Source organism: Panthera onca, chromosome F1, assembly GCF_046562875.1.
Source record: "Panthera onca isolate mPanOnc1 chromosome F1, mPanOnc1 haplotype 2, whole genome shotgun sequence".
Classification (NCBI taxonomy): Eukaryota; Metazoa; Chordata; class Mammalia; order Carnivora; family Felidae; genus Panthera; species Panthera onca.
Window position 1 is genome coordinate 8,325,798 of NC_138355.1, and position 27,787 is coordinate 8,353,584.

The following is a 27,787-nucleotide window of genomic DNA, read 5'->3' on the forward strand; positions in this document are numbered from 1 at the left end:
TCCTATTATATGGATATTGTTCTGTTTGATTGCAGCACTTAGTTCTCTAATTCTGCCCTCATACTCCTGGATTTTTTTCTCTCTTTTTCTCAGCTTCCTCTTTTTCCATAATTTTATCTTCTAATTCACCTATTCTGTCCTCTGCCTCTTCAATCCGAGCTGCGGTCGCCTCCATTTTATTTTGCACCTCATTTATAGCATTTTTTAGCTCCTCATGACTATTTCTCAGTCTCTTGATCTCAGTAGCAATAGATTCTCTGCTGTCATCTCTACTTTTTTCAAGCCCAGCAATTAATTTTTCAACTCTTATTGTAAATTCTTGTTCCGTTATATTGCCTAAATTGTTTTTGATCAATTTGTTAGCTGTTGCTACTTCCTGGAGTTTCTCTTGAGGAGAATTCTTCCGTTTTGTCATTTTGGGTAGTCCCTGGGGTGGCGCCCAACTGCAGGGCACTTCCGCTGTGCTGTCTGGAGTAACTTGTGTTGGTGGGTGGGGCCGCAGTCAGACCCAACATCTGTACCCAGCTCACTGCTGGGGCTACCGTCAGACTGGTGTGTACCTTATCTTCCCGCCTCCCAGGGGCAGGACTCACTGTGGAGTGGTGTGGCCCCTGTCTGAGCTACTTGCACACTGCCAGGCCTGTGGTGCTGCTTCTATGGGATACGGCGTATTAGCCGAGGTGGATCCGCAACATGCACAGGGGCGGGAGGGGCAGGCTCAGCTCGCTTTGCCTTTGGTGGTCCCCTGCGGGAGGGTCCCTGAAGCACCAGGAGGGAGGCAGACCCGTCGGAGGGATGGATCCACAGAAGCACTGTCGTTGGGTGTTTTCACGGTGCAAGCAGTTCGGGAACTGGTTCCCTTTGGGATTTCGGCTGGGGGATGGGAGAGGGAGATGGTGCTGGCCAGTGCCTTTGTTCCCCGCCGAGCTGAGCTCTGCCTTCCAGGGCTCAACACCTCTCCCTCCTGGTGTCCTCTCACCCTCCCGCTCTCTGAGCAGAGCTGTTGACTTTTAACATTCCAGATGTTAAGTCCCACTGGCTGTCAGAACCCATGCAGTCCGGCCCCTCCGCTTTTGCCAGCCAGTCTCAGTGGCTCTGCCTTGCCAGGCGGGCTGCCCCTCTACCGCCCCGGTTTCCTCCCACCAGTCTGTGCAGCACGCACCACCTCTCCTCCCTTCCTACCCTCTTCCATGGGCCTCTTGTCTACACTTGGCTCCGGAGACTCCGTTCTGCTAGTCTTCTGGCCGTTTTCTGGGTGATTTAGGCAGGTGTGGGTGGAATCTAAGTGATCAGCAGGATGAGGTGAGCCCAGCGTCCTCCTACGCTGCCATCTTCCAAATCTATCTACTAAGTTTTTCATTTATTATTTATTTTTGAGAAAAAGAGACAGAGTGCAAACAGGGAAGAGGCAGAGAGAGAAGGAGAATCTCAAGCAGGCTCCACGCTGCCAGCACAGAGCCCAATGTGGGGCTTGATCTCATGAAGCTATGAGATCATAACCTGAGCTGAAATTAAGAGTTGGACGTTTAACCGACTGAGCCACCCAGGCGCCCCTGGAGTGTTTGAATGTAAATGTAATTATAACAAGGGGACTGGCATTGGTCAAGGCAGGCTCAGCTGTGCTGCAATAAACCCCAACCCTCAGGGCCTTTACGCATTCAAGTTCAATTCCTGCTCACACACAGTCCGGTGCAGATGCCCCTGGTGAGAGGGTTCCTATGGATGACTCTTCTCAAGCAGTGGAGTGGCTTTTCTGTCTAGTGGCTCTTTGAAGGTTCCCTTCACCGGTCCCTTCTTACCCAGCTTGTATCTATTCCGTCTTTAATTGTTGCTGCAATAGACTGACATGTGGAGGAAGGTCGGACGCATGGAGGTTCATGCGACCCCTTCTTTAGCACTTCAGCCTGCACGTGACACATATCGCTTCTGCTCATTCCCCGGAGGTGAGAACCAGTCATGTGGCCCCACCCAGACACAAACAGGGCTGGGAAACGTCATCCCCATTTAGAAAGCTTCTCCCCAGCAATAGCCCCATGTGATGGCTGGCCACAGTCAGGAGTCAACTGTGACTGCTTTTAGGCCATGAGGAACACTCACCAAGTTCTGAGCAAATGACAGCAACAGCCAGGGATGGGGTATGTGACACCTGGATGACAGGGGCCTTAAACAAATGACACTTGAATTAGGGTGAGGGGATTATTGATCTGGCCATGATACTGTGGATTAGGGAGGGCTTTAGTTCCGCAGCTTACCCTGAAGTACTTTGGGGAGAGAGAAAGAGAACCCTTGGTTTGAGAGAAAAACAGGGAAAATTATATTCTCTGAGGAATGTCTACTGAAGAAGGGTCAAGGGGCATTTAACTCCAGGGTATATTAGAAAGGTTTGAGAAGGTGGAGAGGAATGGGGGCCAGGGAATCTGGACCCAGGTATAAGAAGAATGGAATAGTTTAGGGATGAGACTGTGGGGAGAGGGTAGTTGGGAAGGAATCACATTTTGGGTGCTGGACAAGTGTAGGAGGAACATGGTGGGATGGATTTGTTTGGCCACATAATTGAAAGACAGTTTGTTCTTGCGACATTCTGGAGGGGTAGCAGGCGGAACTCATTGTCTCTTGGCTGCTATCTGGGTGGGTTCTCCTTCTTGGAGAATTAAGGTCTCTGACAGATGAGAAAGTTCCTTTGGAAGGAGTCATCCCTGCCTTTGAGCTTGAGATCTCTGGGGAAAAGCAGGAATCAATGCTGGTGACTTCTGGGGAGGCTCCATTGTGATGGGAGGCCCTAAGGGTAGAAGGCCACATAGGGGAGTAAAGTGTGGTGGCCAGGAGGGGTAAGGTCTTCCTGCCAAGGCCTGCAAAGTGAGAGGGTTGTCACCAAGGAGGCTGAGTATCTCATCTCATCTCATCTCATCTCATCTCATCTCATCTCATCTCACCCTGAGAGAGTGGGTGAGGGCTTGAGTGGGTCAGAGGGACAGGAGGAAGAGAGAATCTCAAGCAGGCACCACACCCAGTGCGGAGCCCATGCAGGGCTCGATCCCATGGCCCTGGGATCATGACCTGGAGCTGAAATTATGAGTTGGACACTCAACCAACTGAGCCACCCAGGCACCCCTAAGTCTGTGACTATGACCAGGGCTTCTTTCCCTGTGAATGAATTTCAGTATTCACAAAATTTAATACACAGGTCGTGTGTGTTTTCTACCCATGTGTTACAGGTTCTATTTCCCTTAGATAATTTATATACAGATTTAAAACAGGACGACAGGTCTACCTGCGCATTCAGGTCTGTTTCAACTCAAAGACGCCATACCTTCTTCATGGTATTATTAAAGCTGTAGTCGTTCCTGCCGTGTATTTCCCACACAATGAAATTGACTTCCACATCTTCAACATAGCCATTTTCATTGTATCTGCGTGAGACAACAAGCACAACAATAGTTGAGGGTAGAGGACAGGGGTTAAGAGTGGCAGCTTTCTTGTCTGGTGGGTTTCCGTTTCAGTCCTGTGTTTATCCCTGAACAGCCAGCCTTGCAGCCCCGGGGAGGTGACTTATTTTCTGGAAGCCTCGACATCCTCACTTATCTGTAAAATAACAACTGTACCTACTATACAGGTTTCCTTCACCTCTCAAAATCAGCCTCATAGTGACAAAGCAGAATGATGTCACCTTTTCAATAGTCAGAGCCCTAAGTGCTCTTCAGTTTGATGTGAACCACATAGTGAGGAGGTGAGGCCCTGCCGTGCTGGCTGGTCACAGGGAAAAAGACTGCAGGGATGAAGGAGGAAGGGCACAGCAAAGGTCCCCTGGTGTAATTGAATCCACATGAATTCTTTGGGTGACTGTTGCATGCCAGCGAATTAAAGCACGGAATCACTAGGAGAGCAGATGTTCTGGATCTTCCGGGAGGACCCGGCTGGAGGACAGGGCTGAGTGTCAGAGGACAGGCAGCAGCAGTGAGACCTCTCATGGGGCCGAGAGATAGAAGTGGTCACCAGCTCCCAGGAGCCACAGTCATGCATGGCCCATGCCCAGAGAGCTCGTGATGACTTCTACCCACAGCAGACCCCAGCAGACAGTTGAGCATGGACAGGTTGCCCACCCCCCAGATGCCAGCACTGGAGACATAAGCCCCATTGAGCTTAGAGTATTCACCCCAAATTCAGTGTGTTTCAAAAGGGATGTTCCTTCAAATTGTTAAGATGATTATTGTTTTTTTGGTTTTTTTTTTTTTTTTGGTACCATATGGAAACAGGGGCTTGAGACCAAAGTTCAGGTTCAGTTACTGGTGAAGTTACTGGTGTGTACCAGACCTTGCTGCCATTTTAAACATGGTCACATCTTCCTTCTCCATCAGTCAGTGACCGTTTTTCTGAATGGGAATGTCCCCCACCACATCCCCCAGGATGAAAATTTCACTTAGGACTTTGGTTCAGGCGCTTGCTTCTCGGCTCTGACTCTGGGACTCTTGCCCCAGTGTCTGATATTTTCTCTTGCTTCCCCTCTCTGTGTTTATCCGTAAAAGATCAAGGGTCCTTGACAGTGTTTCTCTACCCACTGCCCGCAACTCTGCCTGACTTCACGGGTCGCTCTACCTGGCTCTCCGTATGTCCTACAACCTGACACCATCCATTCTTAGAAAAACCAGCTGTTGTCCCATTCACAAGCAGGGCAGGGGATTTTTATGTATCAGAAAGTGGTATCTGAAGAAGCTACTTTATTTTCATCTTAATTCATTTTTAGGAACCATGAAGACATGAACTCAGGTGTGATTAGCTAGGGGTTAGAGTAGTGGTGGTCGACTTGTTTCCCAGCACAGGAGGAAGGTCACAGAGAACTCTAAACTCTAAAGTTCCTTCCACAGGAAAATGCACACAAGTGTGTGACACATTTAATGTGGTATGCAGTTTTGGAGATTTGGGCCAGGCTTTAGCAAAGCTCTCATTCTAGGAGATTCGGAAGGTGCAGCTTGTTTGCATCTTCTGAAAACCATCACATTCTTGAATTATTAAGGACTAATTGTAAAGCCATACCTTTTATTTGAATTCAGAAAAAAGATTTTCCTTGAACTGGGAGCAGACGTCGTTTGACACTCACAAAACCAATAAGCTATAGCGTCATCTAGTGGCAATAAGGATAAATTACATGACCCCATATTTCCCGGGTTTATAATGCTCCTTGATGATGTTTTATTGATTTCATCGAGCATATGGGACAAAAATACTTCCCCGTGTAAGCATGGCTTATGTTCATTAATAAGATATGATACCAATGAAACCTGAGAAATTCGGAAATGTCTTTACTTGGCAACTAACTTCCCTACAACTTGTAACTTCACTGTGACAGTTCCCCTTTTGGAATTCGGAAGGAGAGACCTCTCCGCGGATCCACTGGATGCATATGTTTTCAGTCCTGCACGGCCACTCAGATAGCCCACGGTATCATGTCTTTTATTTTCTGTTTTGTGGTGCTTTAATAGCTGGGTTAATTATCCCAGGAGAATGAATTGGAAGCAGCATGCTCTATCAAGTGAGTCCTGGTGCCCAGGCACGTAAATAAGTAACCCCAAGACAAACGTGCAGCCACGTGGTCCAAAGTAGGGTTTGCTTCTGTCTGCTCTCTGGCCCCGCCTCCTTCACCCCTCGCAGACTCTCATCTGCCCCTTGACCTCACCAGACTTCCAATCCTGACCCCTCTCTGCTTTCCTCCTCCAGGCAGTTTCCTCCCTGCCCAGCATCCTGGATTCACTTGTTCTGGCCCTGCCTCCAACATCTCACCCCAGTCTTGGACGTCACACTGTGCCTTCCGCATTCAGGCACATGTCACTCGAGAAATTCAAATATGTGGGATTGAACCCACTTGTGGCGTCAACTCAATTGTGCCTTCGGTGTTGTCTGATCATCTTTCTATGGGTCGCCTTAGCCAGATCTTCTCACATTACCCTCGGTGACCCCTGACATCGTCCTCAAAGCCCCTCCTCAACCCCTCAGGGCGCCCCGTTTACACAGCGTCCTTTCTCTTTCATGGAAGTAAATTGAGGCTGTCAGACATGACTTCTCTTCACTCCCACACTCCTATTTCCAAACCAGTCACTTTCTACATTTAATTTTACTCCTTCCGGGGCGCCTGGGTGGCTCAGTCGGTTAAGCGTCCGACTTTGGCTCAGGTCATGATCTCACAGTCTGTGAGTTCGAGCCCCACATCAGGCTCTGTGCTGACACCTTGGGGCCTGGAGCCTGCTTCGGATTCTGTGTCTCCCCCTCTCTGGTCCTTCCCCTCTTGCACTCTGTCTCTATCTCTCTCAAAAATAAATAAACATCAAAAATAAAAATAAAAAAATTTTTTTTACTCCTTCCCCCCAAGTCTCAGAGGATGAATTATTCTTCTTTCAACATTGCCACCTGGGCCTTTGATGCTACTTCCCCAGTTTTCTTCATGGACTTGGCTCCTATAGCTTATTTCATTTTAATTAGAAAATATTTCAAACATGCAGAACACAGAGAATAATGTGAAAGTTGTTATATATCATTCCCATCCAGGTTTTAAACTTTACTTATACATAAATATATCCATAAATCATATATAGTGTTGCTTTGTGGGTTTGCAAATATGCATACATGAGGTTACACTGCAAGTATATTTTGGCAACTTCCTCCCCCCCCCCCCCCCCGACATTCAATATTAGGTTTTGAGATGAATCCATAGAAGTTTCCAGTCTCTTGATCTCTTTTCCTCATCAGCAGCTCCCTCCCGGCTACTCTTCCTTCCCTACCCAACCCGAGCTTCGTGGCTAACTGTCCGATTCCCTCTTACAACCATCTTAGTCATTCATTTTCACTGCTGAGCAGTATTGCACTGGCTGACCATACAACGTATACATCCAAATGTTCACTATGTTTTGTTATGTGTATTTTACCACAATTTGAAAAATCTGTACATAAAGACACCATAAGCACACATTTCCACCACGCGTCCTTTGCACTCGGTTTATGGTAAGATACCGCGAGGTAGCAGGAAGAGTAGGAGAATGTGAAGCCAAGTGAAGAAAACGTTTCAATTGGGAGAGAGTGACCAGCTATGCAATTCTTGCCAACGAGGTCAGGTAGGGTGAGTCCTGTGGGCTGAGCACTGGGTGTACCAATATGGAGGCCACCGGTGACACTAGCCAGCAGTGCCAGTGGTGTGGTGCTGGTAGAATCCTCACTGAGAGGGGTTGGGGAAGAGGAGGAGAGTTAGTCACGGTGAGTATGGTAGCTGAAGAGGTAGTGGGGTCAAGGGAGGGTCTTGTTGTGTTTTTGTTTCTGATGACATTAGAACTGCAGGTTTCTTTGATGATACAGTCAAGAGGGAAAAGTCGATGATGCCGGAGAAGGAGGGGGCAGTTTCGGAAGCAGTGTTCTGAATTAGGAAAGCAGGTGGGGATCCAGTTCACAGATGGAGAGAGAGGCCTTACATGTACATATAGTTCACCTATGATGATAGGAAGACAGACAGAGTTCAAGGGGATGGATGTTTGCAGATGAGTAGGTAAGGTGGTAGAAGTTTGTGGAGACCTCTTCTAATTGAGGTCACTGGGACTCATTCGTCTTCCTCATTCTCTCTTTTCTTCTATCAATTATCAATCAATTCCTCTTCTTTGTCCTTGCTGCTATTTTAATCACTTGTTTTTTTCCTCCATGGAACTACCATTGGAAGTACCAACTGGAGTACCAATTTTCCTCCATTGGTACTACCAATATAGTTTACTACCTGGTCTCCCTACTTAGACTTGCTTTCCTGAAGGTCATCTTCTACACTTCTCCCAGAGAGAACTAGTTAAGGCACATATTTGATCATGCCACTCTACCATAGAATGGACAGAAAGTCTTTCACAAGGTAGACTCCACCTAGCTAGTTTCCCGGCCTCTTGGCTTGACACTTACTGCCTCACTTAATACCCCAACAGCATTTTACTGTTGGAACTGTGCATTTTCTTCCTCACCATCATTTTTTCTTGAAAGGCTCCCTGGTGGAGTCCATTATCACCTTCCCCACTTCTCTTTTTCCCTCCCTGCCTTCAGCTAAATATTCATTATCCTTTAAGACTCAGTGACTAGCTCAAATGCAAGTTATTCTGGAAATATTTCCCAAAGCCCATCTCCCTTCTGCAGCTGGGTTGGATTCTTTTCTTTTGAGTTTCCTTTTTATTATTCCATATCAGATCATATGTTTATCTAATTCATCAGGCTCTTGAGCCCTGGGAACAGAAATCCTATCTTATTTATCTTTGAATTCCCATTGCCTACCAGAGTAAAATGTTCAAAGATGTTTAATAATAATGAATTGAAGAGTACACTTCTCTGGGAGAGAACATTAAGATTATGTACCACTGGGGGATTAGGTACTACATTAAACAAAAAACAAAAAAAACAAGGAGCCTGGGAAGATGGCATAATAGGAGGACCCTGAACTCATCCCATCCCACATTTTCAACTAGACATCACCCACATCCAAATCAATAAGCCAGAGAGTTATCTGAAGACTGGTAGAACAGACTCTGCTACTAAATATAGAAAACAAGAGAGGTAAGGAACACAAAAGAAATGAGTAATTCTGTAAAAAAAAAAAAAGTCAGTCAAGGAACTCACACAAAAAATGATGTAAAACATAATAACATATACCTAAAATATAGGTACAAGAGGCAAAAAGAGTGGTTTCAAACTTAAATGACCACGAACTTAATATAGACTGCTGCATGCAGATGAGGTTATATACAAACCTGATGGTAACCATATACCAAAAACTGTTAATAAGTATGCAAAGACTAAAGAGAAAGAAATGCAAATATATCACTAAAGAAAATCAACAAAACGTGAGAGAAAGACAAGAAAGGATCAGAGAAAATCTTCAGAAACAGCTAAGTAATAAACCAAGTGATAAAATGGCAGTCAGTTTATACCCATCAATAATTACTTTGAATGGATTAAACACTCTAATCAAAAGACATAGGGTGACAGAAAGGACAAAAAAACAAGACTCATTTTGGGGGCACCTGGGTGGCTCAGTCAGTTAAGTGCCTGACTATTGATTTCTGCTCAGGTCATGATCTCACAGTTTGTGAGATCGAGCCCCATGTTGGGCTCTGCATTGACAGCATTAAGCCTTCTTGGGATTCTCTCTCTGCTCCTCCCCTGTTTACGTGCTCACTCTCTCTCTCAAAATAAATAAACTTAAAAAAACCCACCAAAAACAAAACAAGAGCTATCTATATGTTGCTTACAAGAGACTCATTTTAGACCAAAAGACACCTGCAGATTGAAAGTGAGGGGATGGAGAAACATTTATCATGCAAATGGACATCAAAAGAAAGCTGGACTAGCAATACTTTTATTGGAAAAACTAGACTTTAAACAAAGACTGTAACAAGAGACAAAGAAGGATACTATATAATAATAAAGGGGACAATACAAGAAGATACAACAATTGTAAATATTTATGCACCAAACATCAAAGCACCCAAATGGATAAAAAAGTTAATAACAAACATAAAGGAACTAATTGATAATAATACAATAATAGTAGGGGACTTTAACAACCCACTTACATCCATGGACAGATCATCTATATAGGACATCAACAAGGAAACAATGGCTCTGAATGACACACTGGACCACATGGATTTAACAGATATATTCAGGACCTTCCATCCTAAAACAGCAGAATACACATTCTTTTCAAGTGCACTCAGAACATTCTGCAGAATAGATCACATATTAAGCCATAAAACAAATCTTAACAAATTCAAGAAATTGAAGTCATACATGCATCTTTTCTGACCACAATGCTATGAAACTAGGAGTCAACCACAAGAAAAAATCTGGAAAGAGCACAATATATGGAGGTTAAAGAACATGCTACTAAACAATGAGTGGGTCAACAAGAAATCAAAGAAAAAATAAAAAAGTACATGGAAACATATGACAATGAAAACACAATGGCTGAAAACCTCTGGGATGCAGCAAAAGTGGTCCTAAGAGGGAAGTATATACCAATATAGGCCTACTTCAAGAAGCAAGAAAAATCTCAAATAAACAACCTAACCTTGCACCTAAATAAGCTAGAATAAGACAACAAAACCTTAAACCAGCAGAAGAAAGGAAATAATAAAGGTTAGAGCATAAATAAGTGTTATAGAAACTGAAAAACCAATAGAACAGTTCAATGAAACCAAAATCTGGTTCTTTGAAAAAATCAATAAAATTGGAAAACCTGTGGCCAGACTTCTCAAAGAGAGAGAGAGAGAGAGAGAGAGAGAGAGAGAGAGAAAGCGAGCAGGAAAGGACCCAAATAAATAAAATCATAAACAAGAGAGGAGAAATAACAATCAACACCACAGAAATACAAACAATTATAAGAGAATATTATGAAAAAACCATAACGGCAAAAAATTGGACAACCTAGAAGAAATGAACAAATGCCTGGAAATGTACAAACTACCAAAACTGAAACAGGAGGAAATAGAAAATTTGAGCAGATGAATAATCAGCAAAGAAATTGAGTCAGTAATCAAAATATTCCCCCAAAAACAGAAGTCCAGGACCAGATGGCTACACAGGTGAATTCTACCAAGCATTATTTCTTCATTTAAAAAAAATTTTAGTTAGTTAATATACCGTGCAATATTGGTTTCAGAAGTAGAATTTAGTGATTCTTCACTTACATACAACACCCAGTGCTCATCACAACAAGTGCCCTCCTTAGTACCTATCACCCGTCTAGTCCATCTCCCACCATCCTCCCTCCATCAACCCTCAGTTTGTTCCCTATCATTAAGTCTCTTATGGTTTGTTTCCATTTCTTCTCTCCCCACCTTCCCATATGTTCATTTGTTTTGCTTCTTAAATTCCACATATGAGTGAAATCATATATTTGTCTTTCTCTGATTGACTTATTTTGCTTAGGATAATACATTCTAGCTCCATCCATGTTGTTGAAAATGGCAAGATTTCATTCTTTTAGATGGCTGAGTAATATTCCATTGTGTGTGTGTGTACAAAATGGAGTATTATTCAGCCATGAAAAAGAATGAACTCTTGCCATTTGCAATGACATGGATGGAACTAGAGAGTATAATGCTAACTGAAATAAGTCAATCAGAGAAAGACAGATACCATATAATTTCACTGATATGTAGAGTTTAAAAACCAAAACAAACGAGAAAGGGAAAAAAAGAGAGAGAGACAAATCAACAAACAGACTCCTAATTATAGAGTACAATCTGATGGCTACCAGAGGGTATGGGGGTGGAGGGAATGGGTGATATAGGTGATGGGGATTAAGGAGTGCACTTGTCATAATGAGCACAGGGTGATGTATGGAACTATTGACTTACTATATTGTACACCTGAAACTAATGTAACAATATGTTACCTAACTGGAATTAAAATAAAAACTTAAAAAACAAAGCAAAACAAAGAGAAAAATGAGGCCTCAGTGGTGGAAGTGGTTTCAAGGGTTCTCAGGAAAAGCAGTGGCATCACTAGATGTGTAGAAGAACAAAACTTAAGAAGATAGCAGAACAGCCTGATAGCTCAGAGGACCCAGGACAGAGGGACTGTAGGACAATGATGTAGAGGGCACAGCACAGAATCTTAGAACTGCCATGGGTGAGGAGTGGTGGGCAGTACATGATGGCAGAGGACTTCTGGGTCCCAATAAGGACAGCTCCCATAGCAAAATTAAATCAGAGCACCTGATTCACTATGTCATACCTACCACCTGAGAGATCTCAGAAATTGTCTCTAGCCTGAGAGGTCCCGTAAACTCTAAAGCTGGAAACCTTGACTAAAATTTTGATATTTTACACATAAGAATTTCATTTCCAGTAATTTTTCCTAATGGCATATCTGGACTGGTGTCCAAACATGTATGTAAGTGGGTATTCACCAGCATTTTGTTTATAATAGCAAAAAAAAAAAAAAATTAGGAAATGGGTCATTTAGCTCTTATATTTTTCTATTTTAAGTTTTGCAACAAGCTGTGTAACTGCTATAATCATGGGGTCCCTGGGTGACTCAGTTGGTTAAGAGTCAGACTCTTGATATCAGCTCAGGTCTTGATCTCAGGGTCATGATTTTGAGCTCCATGTTGTGTGTGGAACCTACTTATAATCATCAATCAAGAATAAAATCAAAGATACAAGCAAAGTAATATAAAACTACATGCAAAAGCCTTCCTAATAGCATTTTCTTCTCATTATAAAATATTATTTTTAAGAATTAAGTTAGAGATAATATTTTTGAAATCTCCCCAATGTACCAGCCCTTATCAGCAATCTAGTTTCTTTCCTTCCAACCTTTCAGTTATTGTTGGCCCATGAACAGAACAGTCATATGTCACCCGGGGAAGGTAATTCCTATCAAACAGGCAGGGGTGCTGGTAAGAGCTTGGGGAGAGATATAGAGAGAATAAAGCAAGGGTGAAGAGATCACCTGCATGCCTGAGAAAAGCCTCAGTTATCTTATCCACTATGTCTCAGCAGTGAAATTACAAGCTCTCTCAACAGGCAAGCACCATGGGTAGTCCAACTTTGTATAACTAGTATTGAAAACCTAGAGTTGCATATATTGGGTGCTCAAAAATATTTATTATTAAGTGCATAATTAATTAGCTTTGTTTTCATACTTTCATTTTGAAACTTTCAAAGTAAGTAAAAATTTTAGTAAGAATATACTTACAATTGAACCAAAGGGTGAAACTTTTCTCGAAAATCAAGTCTCAATGGGCAGCCATATTCTTTCCAATTATATTTTACTCGCTAGAAAAGGAAAAATGATTTAGTATTTTCTATATTTGTCTGATTGATAAAATTATAGTTTTCTTACCAAGTTTTTAGATGGTTTATTCCTCAAATATGACCTGTAAAAAAAGAATCATTTTTCATTACTTATTTTTCTTTCTTCTTTTCAAACTTAAAAATCAAAACCATTACTTTGTTCAGGTAAGGAGGTATTACAAAAGTTACATAAATAAACATAATTACAAAATACTCCCCAAATGTGTGGAGATTAAATAACACACTTCTAAATAACTCATGGGTCAAAGAAGAAATCTTAAGAGAAATTTTAAAACATTTTGAACTAAATGAAAATGAAAACACAACTTATCAAAATTTGTGAGTTGCAGCAAAAGCAGTGCCTAGAGGTAAATTCATAGCAATGAATGCATATTTTAGGAAAGATTGATGTTAATAGGAATTAATACTACTGGATTCTAAATTATTGGTGTTATATTAATATAAGACTCAGTGCTATGTTAAAACTATTTCTTACTTTTCAATATGGTAAAAGAAATCATGCTGAAGACATTCTTTTTTATTAAATCTACAAAAAATAAAACATAATGAAGTTGTAATATTATCATCCCTTATATACTTAACAGACATTTAATCATTTAACTCAGTGATTCTCATACTTGAGACTATCACAGAATTGTCACTTACTGAATTAGAATCCTGGGGTTGGTGTGTGGCCCTCGCATTTCTATTTAAAAAAATTAGCTTCATAAATGTTTCTGAGGACATCAGAATTTGAAAGATATTGATTTATATATATTTGATACATGTGAAGAATTCATTGAAAATCTATCAAAATAAGATAAATTTCTTTGGACTATTTTCTTCCATATATATATATATACATATATATATATGTATATATATATGTATATGTATATATATATTAAACACAGACTCCTAATTGTTACTGGAGACTCAGTTGTACAGGTAAGGAGCTACTTTAAGGATTCACATAATTTCCAGTTAGGATTCATGCAGACATAAGGTTATCATGGTCTATAAAGTGATAAAATTTTCAGTAAGTTAAATTATTCATTTGACCATTTTTGCTGGCTACTTCCAGCAAGGGAGTGACTCAAATCACCACTGTGTTTAGAGAGATATTGGAAGTCTACACCATCTCCCACCCTGAAACTCAAAACAGACCCCATGAGATGCCCTCCATCATGGACATTTCTCCTGTCATGGGCACCTTGAACTCCATAGGTCTCCTTTCATGACTGTGAAAACCTTAGGCCTATCACATCCTGAATTTAAGATCGGAGGGTCATTTTTCGGGTTGCAGTCATTCTTAGTCATTGACTAAGAGGCCTGGAATAAGGTACTGAAATCTATGTTTTTCAAACATGCTTTCCAGATAGGTCTGGTGAACAACCAGCTATCTGACAATCGCCATGTATACCCTCCCAGAACAGACTGATTCAAGCTGCATTTCACTGAAGAAAGAAATCTGCAGGCACGGCTACTGTGTGCAGTAGTCCTGGGAAACAGGACAGCAGTTATTCTCACATTTTAATGCTCTTGCTAATCTCCCGGAAATTTAGTTAAAATAGAGGTTCTGTCTCAGCAGGAGTGGGAGAAGGTCACAGATTCTGCATTTCTAATAATGCCCCATGATGCCAGTGCTGGTCCACTGACCATTCTCTAAGAAGCAAGGATGTGGACCATCCCAGAAGCAGGATGCTCTATGCTGTATAAATCAGTTAGCCTTCGTGTTTCCTGGAACAGGAGTTATGGAGAATGCAAATTCCTTGCTGAATTAAATAAGAATACTTAATCACCAAGCCAGCAACCGATTATCACAATTCCACACTCCAAAGGTTATTGGAATGGCAGGTGAATAGACAATTGTTTGGATGAGAGCAAGTCGTTTCACAAATAGACTTGCATAAGAGCCCCTGGTCCCCCGCTCTCCCCCACTCCTAACCACAGGAGACCTTCTCGTCTCAAGTGCACCTTTATCTCAGCTGAACGTACTGTGCTTGCTGACCTCGAGTCTCGCCCACACAGAAGAGAGCTTTGGCAAGTGGATGACAAAATCCAGCGTGCTTCATCATGAACCACAGTAAGATCAATTAGAGAACCCTGGGGTTCTCTGGAGGAAGCACTGATGGTTCTGTGAGGTTTGCTCTAAAATAATGTCCCATTGGAAATGGTGCAGGAAACTGAGGCTTCTCTGATGTGGATGTAAGCGATTCTCCGACAGAGATGAGATCATGACTGATTTGAGTAGGACAGAAAGTAGACCTAAGTGTTTCTGCCTCTCCCTTCCCTGGGAAGTGAGCCTGAAGAGCTGAGAAGAGGTGATGGTGAAAGCTGGGAACTGGATTATTAAAAGGGAAAGCGGAGAAAAATGCTGGTAATAGGGAAAGAGGTTAATTCTTTTTATCTGTTTGTGCGATTCAGATGTAAGGTTTGACTTGGCAAAAAGTTCACACAAATTTGGTTTGGACAAACTGTCAATTCAAGTTTTGGACACCAATGCCAATTCAACTTTGGATTTCATAAAGAACATGTCAGTCATCAGGCTAATAGCACCACCAGTAATTACCGTGTAGTTCACCATTTGTTTTAAAATGCAAAGAGTAAGACAGGTCAAATGCAAATATACTTGCCCTTTAACAGCAATGTATTTACGAGGATTACAGCCAACAGCTATTTGGAACACCTAAAATGAAACAATTTAAGTGGTGAGATCAGAGGTTCTGGTTCTCATGAGCTAAAAGCAATTACATTTTCGATTTGAAATAATAACCTTTTAAATGTACGGTTTATCATACTGTTCTGTGCTGTTTAACTCCTTCTTTCTGATCACATTTTTTTTTCTCTCTCTTTGCTTCCGGTTGCCCAGACCATTGCCCAAAGGTTAGTACTCTGCTTTTTTGACATCAGTATCTCAACAGAACTGACCCAATCTCATCTTTTACGAGCATCTCTGCAAACATGATCATCAACTCTACTTCCAGCTTGCACCTGGCTCAGCTGGTAGGTTTCTATAATATGTATAGCTATTAATTTGACTTCTTTTTAACCAGAGACCTGGTTCTTCCCTGACCAGGATGCCTATTTCAATTTCAACCTGGCTCCCGGATGCCTTACTCGTTGCTGTCTACCCTGCCACCCCATCCTAGGCTTCCTAGGGGCAATCTAGACACTTGCTTTCTGTCTTAAACATGTCCTGTATGTTGCATATTTCCACAAGGCAAATCTGAAAAAACCTCTAATACTCCTTACCCCACAGTAGGACTTGGGGATCAGAGGATGGGGTTAGAGAATAATGTCCAGATAAGCTTGATGGATTTAAAGAGTTGTGCATGTGAAACCAAGGCCCTTCAGCCTTCATTTGAAAGGCATGCTCTACAGCAGGAGTTCATGGATTTTATTGCCTGAACCACCTGATCTCGGTCACAGGACCTGATTTGTTCTCTCAGCAACTCTACCTACGTCCTTGCTGTCCTTCATCATCAAAGCTTTGTTTTCCAGTCAAATGTGTTCAGAAGCATGGGCCTGCCCTTTATGTTTACTAACCTATCCATTTGTCACACGTGGTTGACTACCCTGCCGCCCCATCCTAGGCTTCCTAGGGGTGAGTCTCTCAGTCAGGACCCACCATCACTCGGTGTCTTAGTCATAGCATCCCTTCTCTTCCGGGGCCCAGTTGACAAAAATCAACAACCATGCTTGGGGTTAAAAATCTGAGTTGACCCGCATGTGGAACGTGAACAGGAACGTTGGTACAGAGTATGGGATGCACGAGAAAGGCTGTTTTCTAGGGCACCCATGCACCCACTGCTGTGGGGCTGACAGTGTTCTCAGGACTGGATACCTAATTAGAGGTATTCTGACATGTAACCCAAATGAAAACAATGAGCACACTGGTTTTCTTTATTTAATATTATTTTCCAATTTTAGTATATGTGCTGCCAAAGCAAACACTTCACATTATTCTCTCAGGTGCAGAGACAGGGTAGGACTGCTCTTAACGTAGCTCAGAAGTGGACACAGCACATTCCTTCTAACCGGGCAGAACAACTGAACTGAGACAGGAATTCTGAAGGCCGTCAACACAGAAACGTTCGTAGATAATGCATTACATAGAGTGTAGTCATCTTTCCTGGGGAAATTGATCCTGGGAGGAATCACTAAAGCTTTCTGGGGAATGGCTCACTAGGGTGGCTTCTTGCAGCCAATACAAGCTACCTACAGTGGGGCACAGAGGGTGGCTAGATTTGAACTGTCCGTGTCTTGGGGCATGCCGAGGAGGAAAGAGAAGAAACAAACTGGTAATATTAGATGGCTACTCTGCGACAGGCACCGTTCTGGACACTTTACACAAATGGATCACATTTAATACTCTCAACAGAGTGGATAAATACCGTAAGACCAATTTCCCTTTGGCAAATGAGGCGGCGGCAAATCACTGGTTAGTAGCTTGCCCCAGCCGGCAGCTGGCAAGGCTTGGATCTGAACTCAGGTGAGATTAACCTGTTTTTGTAATGCCTGGGCTGGGCAGCACCCAGTGGTTGGGATCCCTGACAAACCTAGTGAGTAGATAGGAAAAAGGGGTAGAGGAAAGCAGGGTGCTTCTGGAAGGCATCTTGTACGGGACAAGCAGCTGGAGGTGGAGAACAGACCTAGGCTGGGGAAGAAAGAGCTGGCTAGGTTGCGGTTTCTTGCTTCCCGCGAAGATGAAGCTGGGAAGGTGGTGGGGTAGGCCGGCCAGGGAGTGGTTGGTGTGCACCTGCAGGAAGTTGCCCGGGGAAGCCGTGTGTCTGTCAGCCGCACTCAAGCTTGGATCACATCTGCCTCTGTTCAGGGCTCCTTCCAGATTCATGCAAGCTCACTCTGCTGGGAACAGGCTCCTTGTGCTGGGGTCCTGATGGATGGGGGCTGTTATTTCATGTACCTTTGAATTCTTCTTGTAGGGATTCCTCACTGTGTTATGCCTGGTATACAGTAGGTACTCAATATATGTTTCTCTTTTTTTTTTTTAATTTAATTTTTTTAAAAATTTACATCCAAGTTAGTTAGCATATAGTGCAACAATGATTTCAGGAGTAGATTCCTTAGTGCCCCTGACCCATTTAGCCCATCCCCCCTCCCACAACCCCTCCAGCAACCCTCAGTTTGTTCTCCATATTTATAAGTCTCTTCTGTTTTGTCTGCCTCCCTGTTTTTATATTATTTTTGTTTCCCTTCCCTTACGTTCATCTGTTTCGTCTCTTAAAGTCCTCATATGAATGAAGTCATAGGATTTTTGTCTTTCTCTGACTGACTAATTTCACTTAGCATAATACCCTCCAGTTCCAGCCACGTAGTTGCAAATGGCAAGATTTCATTCTTTTTGATTGCCGAGTAATACTCCATTGTATATATATATACCACATCTTCTTTATCCATTCATGTATCAATGGACATTTTAGCTCTTTCCATACTTCGGCTATTGTTGATAGTGCTGCTATAAACATGGGGGTGCATGTGTCCCTTCGAAACAGCACACCTGTATCCCTTGGATAAATGCCTAGTAGTGCAATTACTGGATTGTAGCGTAGTTCTATTTTTAGTCTTTTGAGGAACCTCCATACTGTTTTCCAGAGTGGCTGCACCAGCTTGCGTTCCCATCAATATATGTTTCTTGATTGTTAATTAGGCTGGGAGGGAATAAAGAGAGGAGGCATCCCTTGGAGTAGAACCGACTCAGAAGAGGTGGGGTGGTGTTGAAGAATTGGTGTTCAGTTTCTTAGTGCTTCTGGTTACCTGAACATGCTGTTGCTATTTCATGGTGCTGTACTTTGGTATATGCGTCTTCCTGGGGTTCCCTTTGCATCCAGCCTGCTCAACTTCTACTGATTCTTCAAAGTCCTTTTGGGACACTCAGAATGGCCCACTCTTCTGGGCTATTTGATGACCATGTATCTCACATTCCCTCATGCTGGCTTTTGTTTACGCCTAGGGAAGAGTCTGTCTTTTGGTCTTTGTGACAGCGGTGGTGGTTACGTGGTTACACACACATACTGAGACAGAGAAACACAGTCGGTATCCGATACATTTTTTCGAATGAAACAATGGTTCACTTTTTTTGAATAAAGAAATAAATGCAGGGTCAATGTGGACATGACTGGCAGTTTCCTCTGACAAACACACCCAGCTTCTGTTGTTCTCATTAATTTCACTTTTTCCTTTATACAGTTTTATTTGTCTCCATAAACTAATAATTTTACACTTTTATAGGTATTTATATGTCTCACTTTCGACGGCAAACCCACGGAAGGCAGAACTGTGATCCATTCCCAGAGTTTTGTTCCCTGATCTCTTCCCTACGAAGAAACGTTACAAATGTAGGAGGGGAGTGGAGTTGCATAGAGGTATTGTATGGATTATACAGCTCACCACCATTATTACCATTATTGAGGTAAAGCTTTTGATCTGCCCATGTCACTTACCTTCTGGGATATCGGACAAGGTCTTGCTGAGTCACTAGGCCTCATGTGGAGAAGCAGAAGACCCGTGTTCTGGTGTCTAGGAGAAACAGCACGTGCAGGTGATTATAGAATCACAGGGGAGGCGGGCACAATCTCACCTTTCTGGAGAGCCTATGAAAAATCCCATGTACGCAATGTGACTGAGCCCTGTGAGGAATTCTAGAGGCCTAGAAGGGGGTAGTGATAGCAACTGCTCTCTGCTTCTGCTAAGGCAGCTGTGCACCGTGGTCACTCTGGAAAGCCCCTTGCACCTCATGGTGGGCTGGCATAGGGTTGGCCCAATGGGAGAGAGAAATGAGAGCTATCAACATTTCAACTCCCTGTTTTATTAACACCCCCAGTCCCTAGAGGAGAGGCTGTGCTGCTGACATCTTGCCCTGCTTCTGATGGTATCAGAAGGCTACAGCTGCTCCATTTGTTCTTCCTCTACCCTCTACAGATCTTTTCCTCCTATTGATAACACTTTGGGAACAATAAAGAGTAAGGTATGAAATCAGTTTCCTGAACCACATTATGCCACATAGTATGATCTGACTGGAAGCAAAAATGAGATCAAATTTCTAGGTGATGAAGTGCACAAGAGTTATTTTGTGCTCAGAGAAACTGGGGAGGGCCAAAAATCACAGAGTTTTTTGGAAGTTTTATTAATATTCTATCCCGTTGGTGCTCAGGTGTTTCCTTTTTGAAACAGCTGGGGAAAAAGAAACTAACCACATGCAAAGGTTCTTTTTCTTCCAATATTCATCACATTTTCATATTTATTTATTTATTTATCAAATATTGGGTATAAAATGTAAATAAATAAGTTAGGATACAAATAGCACATTTTTATATTTTTTAAATCACTGTGCCATATTTCATCAATTCTAAGATATATGTTTTTTTCTCATTTAATACCTTTGAAATCAGGAAGCATCTTATAATTTTAACTATGTCACTTATGGTTTGTTTTCCAATGTGATGGAAACGTTGATTTGATAAATACAGTAATATACCGTAGATCTGTGAAGAACACTATAACAAATACTGCATCTATAATTTTCTAAGTTTTTTTTTTTTTTGAGAGAGAAAGAATGTGTGGTGGGAGGGGCAGAGAGAATCCCAAGCAGGTTCTATGCTGTCAGTGCAGAGGCTGACAAAGGGGCTCGATCTCATGAACGATGAGATCATGACCTGAGCCAGAATCAAGAGTTGGATGCTTAACTAATTGAGTCACACAGGCGCCCCTGCATTTATAATTTTCCATATAATTTTTCTTATAGGTAGTTTTTTTTTTCCTGCCATGGCTGATTTCAAAGCATTAGGTATTTTTTCTCGAGTCTTCGACTGACCTCAAGTATCCCGGACAGTTTGATTTGTATTCTACAGCAACAGAGTTCTGAGTAAATATCCAGAAAATCAAAAATACCCCAAGAAACACACAACATTAGAAGAATCAAGAGAAAAGTTGGTAGGTGAGGGGGCAAGGGATGAACTGAGCCTCCCTGAGTACTGTCTTTAAAGTAGACTTTTCTCCCTCCCCTTCCTGGTCTCTCTCTACCACTTCGTGCTGTTTTCTTTCCTTAATAGCATTTAAAACTATTTGAAATCGTCTTGTTCATTTATTTGATGATTTGTTCTTTGTCTTTTCCCACAAGAGATATGTCCCACGACACCAGTACCTCCTTTCTTGTTCACCATGTATTTTGAACACCTAGAAAGTGCTTGGCATAGAGTAGGTACTCATACTCACTTGGAGTAGCAGTGCTATTTTTCCAGAGAATATATTGAGTCAAGAATTAGTGATGACCATAGAAATGCCTTAAGACTCAATTCCGGAGTAGTTGCTTCCTCCAGGAATTATCGTGCTCAGGTCCTACCTATTCCAAGAAGAGTCGATGATGGTGTTTTCTCTGATTCTACTCAAAGACTTTCTGATATTAGAGTTCTAGTCTGCCCAAGGATAGTATGTAAAGACTTTGGGATGGGAATGAATTATAAAACACACTTGAAAATTATTGAATTAAGAAATAGCTTGTTTTTTGCATCTTCAGTTGGATGAATGAAAACCTTGATAGGTTTCATTTTGTTACATTTTTATACAGAATAGTAATTTCACATCTCTCCAAACATTTAAAGGAATTTGAAATCTGGATATTTAAAGTGATATGAGGCCATTTAAGTAAAAGAACACCTGGAAATCAATACCCTTGATAGCACATTTCATACTGAGTAGGTTCTTTTAAAAGTCATACTTACTGCAATTTGAAGTAATCATCTACTGCCTCATAATTTACATTTTGAAAAAATGTTACTGTCTGGAAAAGAAAATGAGAGTTTATTTAAAACAGGAAAACTGGGAATGGGGGGACAATGAATACTTTCAAGACAGATTTGAAACTTTCTTTATATAAGAAAAAATATAATTAGCATTTTTCCAATTTATTTTCTTTTCTAACTCAGAAACTCCAATTATGTACATATTAGACTTCCTTTGTTACCTTTTTCTTATTTTCTCTTTGAATTGCATTTTACCACAGTCCCTTTATTTTGATTGCTTCTCTCTCCCTCTTCATTTACTTTTGTCATTGCAATATTCCTATTTTCATTTTTAATTTTTCATTTCATTCCTGATGTGTGACCAGCCTTCTCCTGTTTTAATAACCTCGTCTCTGGACCTTTTTATTTCTTCTTTGAGGTTTTTAGAATAATTACAGACATAATGTTGTCTGTAATTTTTGAGACTCTGAGGAGTCATTTGCCTGAAACTTCTTTTCTTGTTTTTGAGTAATTAAAAAAAAATCTATTTGCTTTGTGTATATGTCCTTGCTATTTTCTTCCACGTGGGGCACGTTTCATCTCAATGTTCAGCATTCCAGAAGGTTTCTATCTTTTCAGGATAAATCCAGTTATGGAACATGTATGATATTAGAGGAAAAAAATTATAGGTTGTATTTTTTTATTTAATTAAAAAAATTTTTTTAACATTTATTTTTGAGAGAGAGAGAGAAAGAGAGAGAGCATGTGAACAGGGAAGGGGCAGAGAGAGGGGAGACAAAGAATCCAAAGCAGGCTCCGGGCTCTGAGCTGTCAGCACAGAGCCCAATGTGGGTCTCAAACTCACAAACCGTGAGATGATAACCTGAGCCAAGTCAGACACGCAACCGACTGAGCCTCCCAGGCTCCCCATAAGCTGCATATTTTTAAAACATGGTAACTATAATCACCATATCCCAAAATTACTTTTTTGGTGGTACTTCTTTGTTTTGTATATATTTATACATATCTTCAGAGATATCAATTTGACTCTGGCTAATCTGGTATGATTAGAACAGAGATGTTGTACCTCTAATATAACCTTTGCAAAAAATCTTAACTTCTGAGACAAAGTTTATTTATCCACATCTTGGATGGTAAGTGGTATTAAACGAAATATGCAATCTCTCGTGATAAAGTTGAAGGCTGTGGAGGTCATCACACTAAAAATAAATCTAGTTCAGTTTCGAGGAAAGGAGCTAGTTGTCAAATTTACACTTGTATTCTATTGTACACCATACTCTTCTTCATATGTAATGATAAAACTAGCATAATTAGGCTTGAAAATTTTAATATTATCTTTTGTGAAATGTAAGCAGATTCTCCAAAGGTTGCTTATCAATTGTCACTTAAGTGGTGCCCAAACTTGGGTCTGTAACTCAACCAGCATATATGTAAATTATTTTGGATCATAATCACTGAAAATATTTACCCAGTGGAACTATTTTAAAAATATATATTTTGTGAATGTGATCATCTGTTTAAAAACCATTTCATTATAAATAATTAGGAAATGATTTGGAGACTTTCATTTCTGCTAGTGGTAGATAGGTTATACAGACAAATTTTTGCTCTATTTAAAAAAATTTTTTTAACATTTATTTCTTATTGAGAGACAGAGAGACACCGAGTGTGAGCAGGGGAGGGGCAGAGAGAGGGGGAGACACAGACCCTGAAGCAGGCTCCGGGCTCTGAGCTGTCAGTACAGAGCCCATCGTGGAGCTCGAACTCACAAATCGCAAGATCATGACCTGAGCCTAAGTCAGACACTTAACTGACTGAGCCACCCAGGCACCCCGACAAATTTTTGCTCTTAAAAACACACATATCCATATATGTTTTAATTTCTTCTCTAATTGCCTGGTTGACCCACTCATTCGTTAGTAGGGTGTTCTTTAACCTCCATGCTTTTGGAGGTTTTCCAGACTTTTTCCTGTGGTTGATTTCAAGCTTCATAGCATTGTGGTCTGAAAGTATGCATGGTATAATTTCAATTCTTGTAAACTTATGAAGGGCTGTTTTGTGACCCAGTATATGATCTATCTTGGAGAATGTTCCATGTGCACTCGAGAAGAAAGTATATTCTGTTGCTTTGGGATGCAGAGTTCTAAATATATCTGTCAAGTCCATCTGATCCAATGTATCATTCAGGGCCCTTGTTTCTTTATTGACTGTGTGTCTAGATGATCTATCCATTTCTGTAAGTGGGGTGTTAAAGTCCCCTGCAATGACCACATTCTTATCAATAAGGTTGCTTATGTTTATGAGTAATTGTTTTATATATCTGGGGGCTCGGGTATTTGGCGCATAGACATTTATAATAGTTAGCTCTTCCTGATGGATAGACCCTGTGATTATTATATAATGCCCTTCTTCATCTCTTGTTACAGCCTTTAATTTAAAGTCTAGTTTGTCTGATATAAGTATGGCTACTCCAGCTTTCTTTTGGCTTCCAGGAGCATGATAAATAGTTCTCCATCCCCTCACTCTCAATCTAAAGGTGTCCTCAGATCTAAAATGAGTCTCTTGTAGACAGCAAATAGATGGGTCTTGTTTTTTTATCCATTCTGATACCCTATGTCTTTTAGTTGGCGCATTTAATCCATTTACATTCAGTGTTATTATAGAAAGATATGGGTTTAGAGTCATTGTGATGTCTGTATGTTTTATGCTTGTAGTGATGTCTCTGGTACTTTGTCTCACAGGATCCCCCTTAGGATCTCTTGTAGGGCTGGTTTAGTGGTGACAAATTCCTTCAGTTTTTGTTTGTTTGGGAAGACCTTTATCTCTCCTTCTATTCTAAATGACAGACTTGCTGGATAAAGGATTCTCGGCTGCATATTTTTTCTGTTTAGCACACTGTAGATATCGTGCCAAGCCTTCCTGGCCTGCCAAGTTTCAAAGGAGAGATCAGTCACGAGTCTTATAGGTCTCCCTTTATATGTGAGGGCACGTTTATCCCTTGCTGCTTTCAGAATTTTCTCTTTATCCTTGTATTTTGCCAGTTTCACTATGATATGTCGTGCAGAAGATCGATTCAAGTTACGTCTGAAGGGAGTTCTCTGTGCCTCTTGGATTTCAATGCCTTTTTCCTTCCCCAGTTCAGGGAAGTTCTCAGCTATAATTTCTTCAAGTACCCCTTCGGCACCTTTCCCTCTCTCTTCCTCCTCTGGGATACCAATTATGCGTATATTATTTCTTTTTAGTGTATCACTTAGTTCTCTAATTTTCCCCTCATACTCCTGGATTTTTTTATCTCTCTTTCTTTCAGCTTCCTCTTTCTCCATAACTTTATCTTCTAGTTCACCTATTCTCTCCTCTGCCTCTTCAAGCCGAGCCATCGTGGTTTCCATTTTGTTTTGCATTTCGTTTAAAGCGTTTTTCAGCTCCTCGTGACTGTTCCTTAGTCCCTCGATCTTTGTGGCAAGAGATTCTCTGCTGTCCTGTATACTGTTTTCAAGCCCAGCGATTAATTTTATGACTGTTATTCTAAATTCACTTTCTGTTATATTATTTAAATCCTTTTTGATCAGTTCATTAGCTGTTGTTATTTCCTGGAGATTCTTCTGAGGGGAATTCTTCCGTTTGGTCATTTTGGAGAGTCCCTGGCGTGGTGAGGACCTGCAGTGCACTTCCCCTGTGCTGTGGTGTATAACTGGAGTTAGTGGGCGGGGCCGCAGTCCGACCCGATGTCTGCCCCCAGCCCACTGCTGGGGCCACAGTCAGACTGGTGTGTGCCTTCTCTTCCCCTCTCCTAGGGGCGGGATTCACTGTGGGGTGGCGTGGCCCGTCTGGGCTACTTGCACACTGCCAGGCTTGTGTTGCTGGGGATCTGGCGTATTAGCTGGGGTGGGTAGGCAAGGTGCACGGGGGCTGGAGGGGCAGGCTTAGCTCACTTCTCCTTAGGTGATCCACTTCAGGAGGAGCCCTGTGGCAGCGGGAGGGAGTCAGATCCGCTGCCGGAGGTTTGGCTCCGCAGAAGCACAGAGTTGGGTGTTTGCGCGGAGCGAGCAAGTTCCCTGGCAGGAACCGGTTCCCTTTGGGATTTTGGCTGGGGGATGGGCGGGGGAGATGGCGCTGGCGCCTTTGTTCCCCGCCAAGCTGAGCTCTGCCGTCTGGGGGCTCAGCAGCTCTCCCTCCCTTTGTCCTCCAGCCTTCCCGCTTTCCGAGCAGAGCTGTTCACTTATGACCTCCCAGACGCTAAGTCGCGCTTGCTGTCGGAACACAGTCCGTCCGGCGCCTCCGCTTTTGCCAGCCAGACTCAGGGGCTCCACTTGGCCGGCGAGCCGCCCCTCCGCCCCGGCTCCCTCCCGCCGGTCCGTGGAGCGCGCACCGCCTCGCCGCCCTTCCTACCCTCTTCCGTGGGCCTCTCGTCTGCGCTTGGCTCCGGAGACTCTGTTCTGCTAATCCTCTGGCGGTTTTCTGGGTTCTTTAGGCAGGTGTAGGTGGAATCTAAGTGATCGGCAGGACGCGCGGTGAGCCCCGCGTCCTCCTACGCCGCCATCCGATGCTTTTTTTTGATTGGTAACTTATTTTGAAGTTCTAAACTGCAAATGGGCAAATGCACACGAGACAGCCCATTCTTGGAAAGAAAACTTATGAGAGCATCTGCAGATATTGGGGCTAGATAATGAAAGAAAATATTCCTGGGCTAAAGGAAGTGGAACTCTTTTCTGTTTTTGTTCTGGAAGAAGGGGTAACTCAGTTTCAGAAAAGTGAGTTGAAGATACTCCTTATTTCTTGAAACATGATCAATTAGTCTTATTTTATTCATTATGTTTTACTTTTCCCCTGTACCTTCTTCCCCCATTTCCTGTCTCCACTGTAGGCCCCCATAATATTTATCAAACAAGTATGATGTCATCATACTTGATGATGTCACATTGTCTGATATATGTCCTTGGGTATCTTTGTATCCACGGAAAATGAATAATGCTTTTCTTTTTGTTGCTTGTGATTTGTATGCGGGTGTTTGTAATTTTTGTAAATGTTACCATGTGATCGATCTCAGTTTCTCACTTAACACTGTTTTCTACTTGACACCGTTTTAAGATCTATTCCTATGATTGTACACAAACCTAAATCAGCTTTCTTTGTTTCTAAACCTGTTTCTGCCAGATTGCATTATTATTGTAGTTGTGGAATGAAACATTATGAACTGGTGAAATGTCAGTTACTGCTTCTCTGAGAACTAAACTGATTGCTTTGGAAAGTTTTAATAAACCAAGTTCCTGAAGAAATTGCTGAATTAGGTATGAGCAAGGTAACAATAAAAAGCTGGTTGAAAATTAAAAAAAAAAAGAACTTTGGTTCCTTTCCCAGTGTCATTAATTTTGTTTTCCCTCCTCTACTTAATTTATCTTTTTAAGAATTTTTTAAATGTTTGTTTATTTTTGAGAGAGAGAGAGAGAGAGAGAGCGAGAGAGAGCATGAGAGGCAGAGGGGCAGAGAGAGAAGGAGACACAGAATTCGAAGCAGGCTTCAGGCTCTGAGCTGTCAGCACAGAGCCCGATGTGGGGCTCGAACTCACAGAGTGCAAGCTCATGACCTGAGCTGAAGTCAGAGGCTTAACTGACAGAGCCACCCAGGCGCCCCTTCCCTCCTCTGCTTTAAAGAAACAGAAATGGGAAGTCAGCGATAATGCATTACAAATAAGGTTATTCAAGAAAGGAGACGAGGCGCTCCAATAAGTTGACTTATTTCAAAGAAAAGCCTGTGGTCCTATATTAAAAGATTGACTAACGAATGAACATTCATTTATTGAAGTTAAAGTACAATGCTTCATATATATGTTTCATGTTTTAGGATTCTCTGCTTTAACTGACTTTGTAATTAACTGAACACTCCATTGCGTTGCATCAGTTCAGAGGCCCACCCTCATATATGCTAAAGAAAGCTGAGCCCAGAAAGAGAAGGTGGGAAACAGAATGGAGAGTGTTGGGGAAAAAACTGTAGTAACGCGTAAAACGCTTATGCTATAATGTTCATCGGAAAGTAGTACACAAAATAATATATACAGTTCATTCATACCTAATTGTGCTGGACTGTTTCCAAAGCTAGCTTCAGTGATTCCTCTCCTTCCTGTAGGCACCACCCCTCACAGCGTAAGTAACCTGGACTGGCCTCATGAATTGCTTTGACAAATAGAATGTGGCCGAGAAGAGGACTTGTGGCTTC

The 27,787-nt window shown here is 41.9% G+C and overlaps 1 protein-coding gene across 4 annotated transcripts in view; it reads right to left on the reverse strand.

Annotated features, from left to right (window-relative positions):
• CATSPERE (catsper channel auxiliary subunit epsilon) overlaps window positions 1-27,787 on the reverse strand; it is a 192,117-nt gene that overhangs the window by 21,730 nt on the left and 142,600 nt on the right. For all 4 annotated transcript variants that reach the window (XR_013553113.2, XM_078440779.2, XM_078440780.2 and 1 more), the window contains 7 exons: window positions 21,554-21,612; window positions 19,277-19,352; window positions 15,449-15,501; window positions 13,309-13,359; window positions 12,862-12,895; window positions 12,715-12,794; window positions 3,311-3,410 (listed from right to left, as the gene is read on the reverse strand). Coding sequence is in view for 3 of the 4 variants with exons in the window: in XM_078440779.2 (XP_078296905.2) it covers window positions 3,311-3,410; window positions 12,715-12,794; window positions 12,862-12,895; window positions 13,309-13,359; window positions 15,449-15,501; window positions 19,277-19,352; window positions 21,554-21,612 (453 nt within the window). In the remaining variant the exon portion in view is untranslated. The remainder of the gene's footprint in view (window positions 1-3,310; window positions 3,411-12,714; window positions 12,795-12,861; window positions 12,896-13,308; window positions 13,360-15,448; window positions 15,502-19,276; window positions 19,353-21,553; window positions 21,613-27,787) is intronic.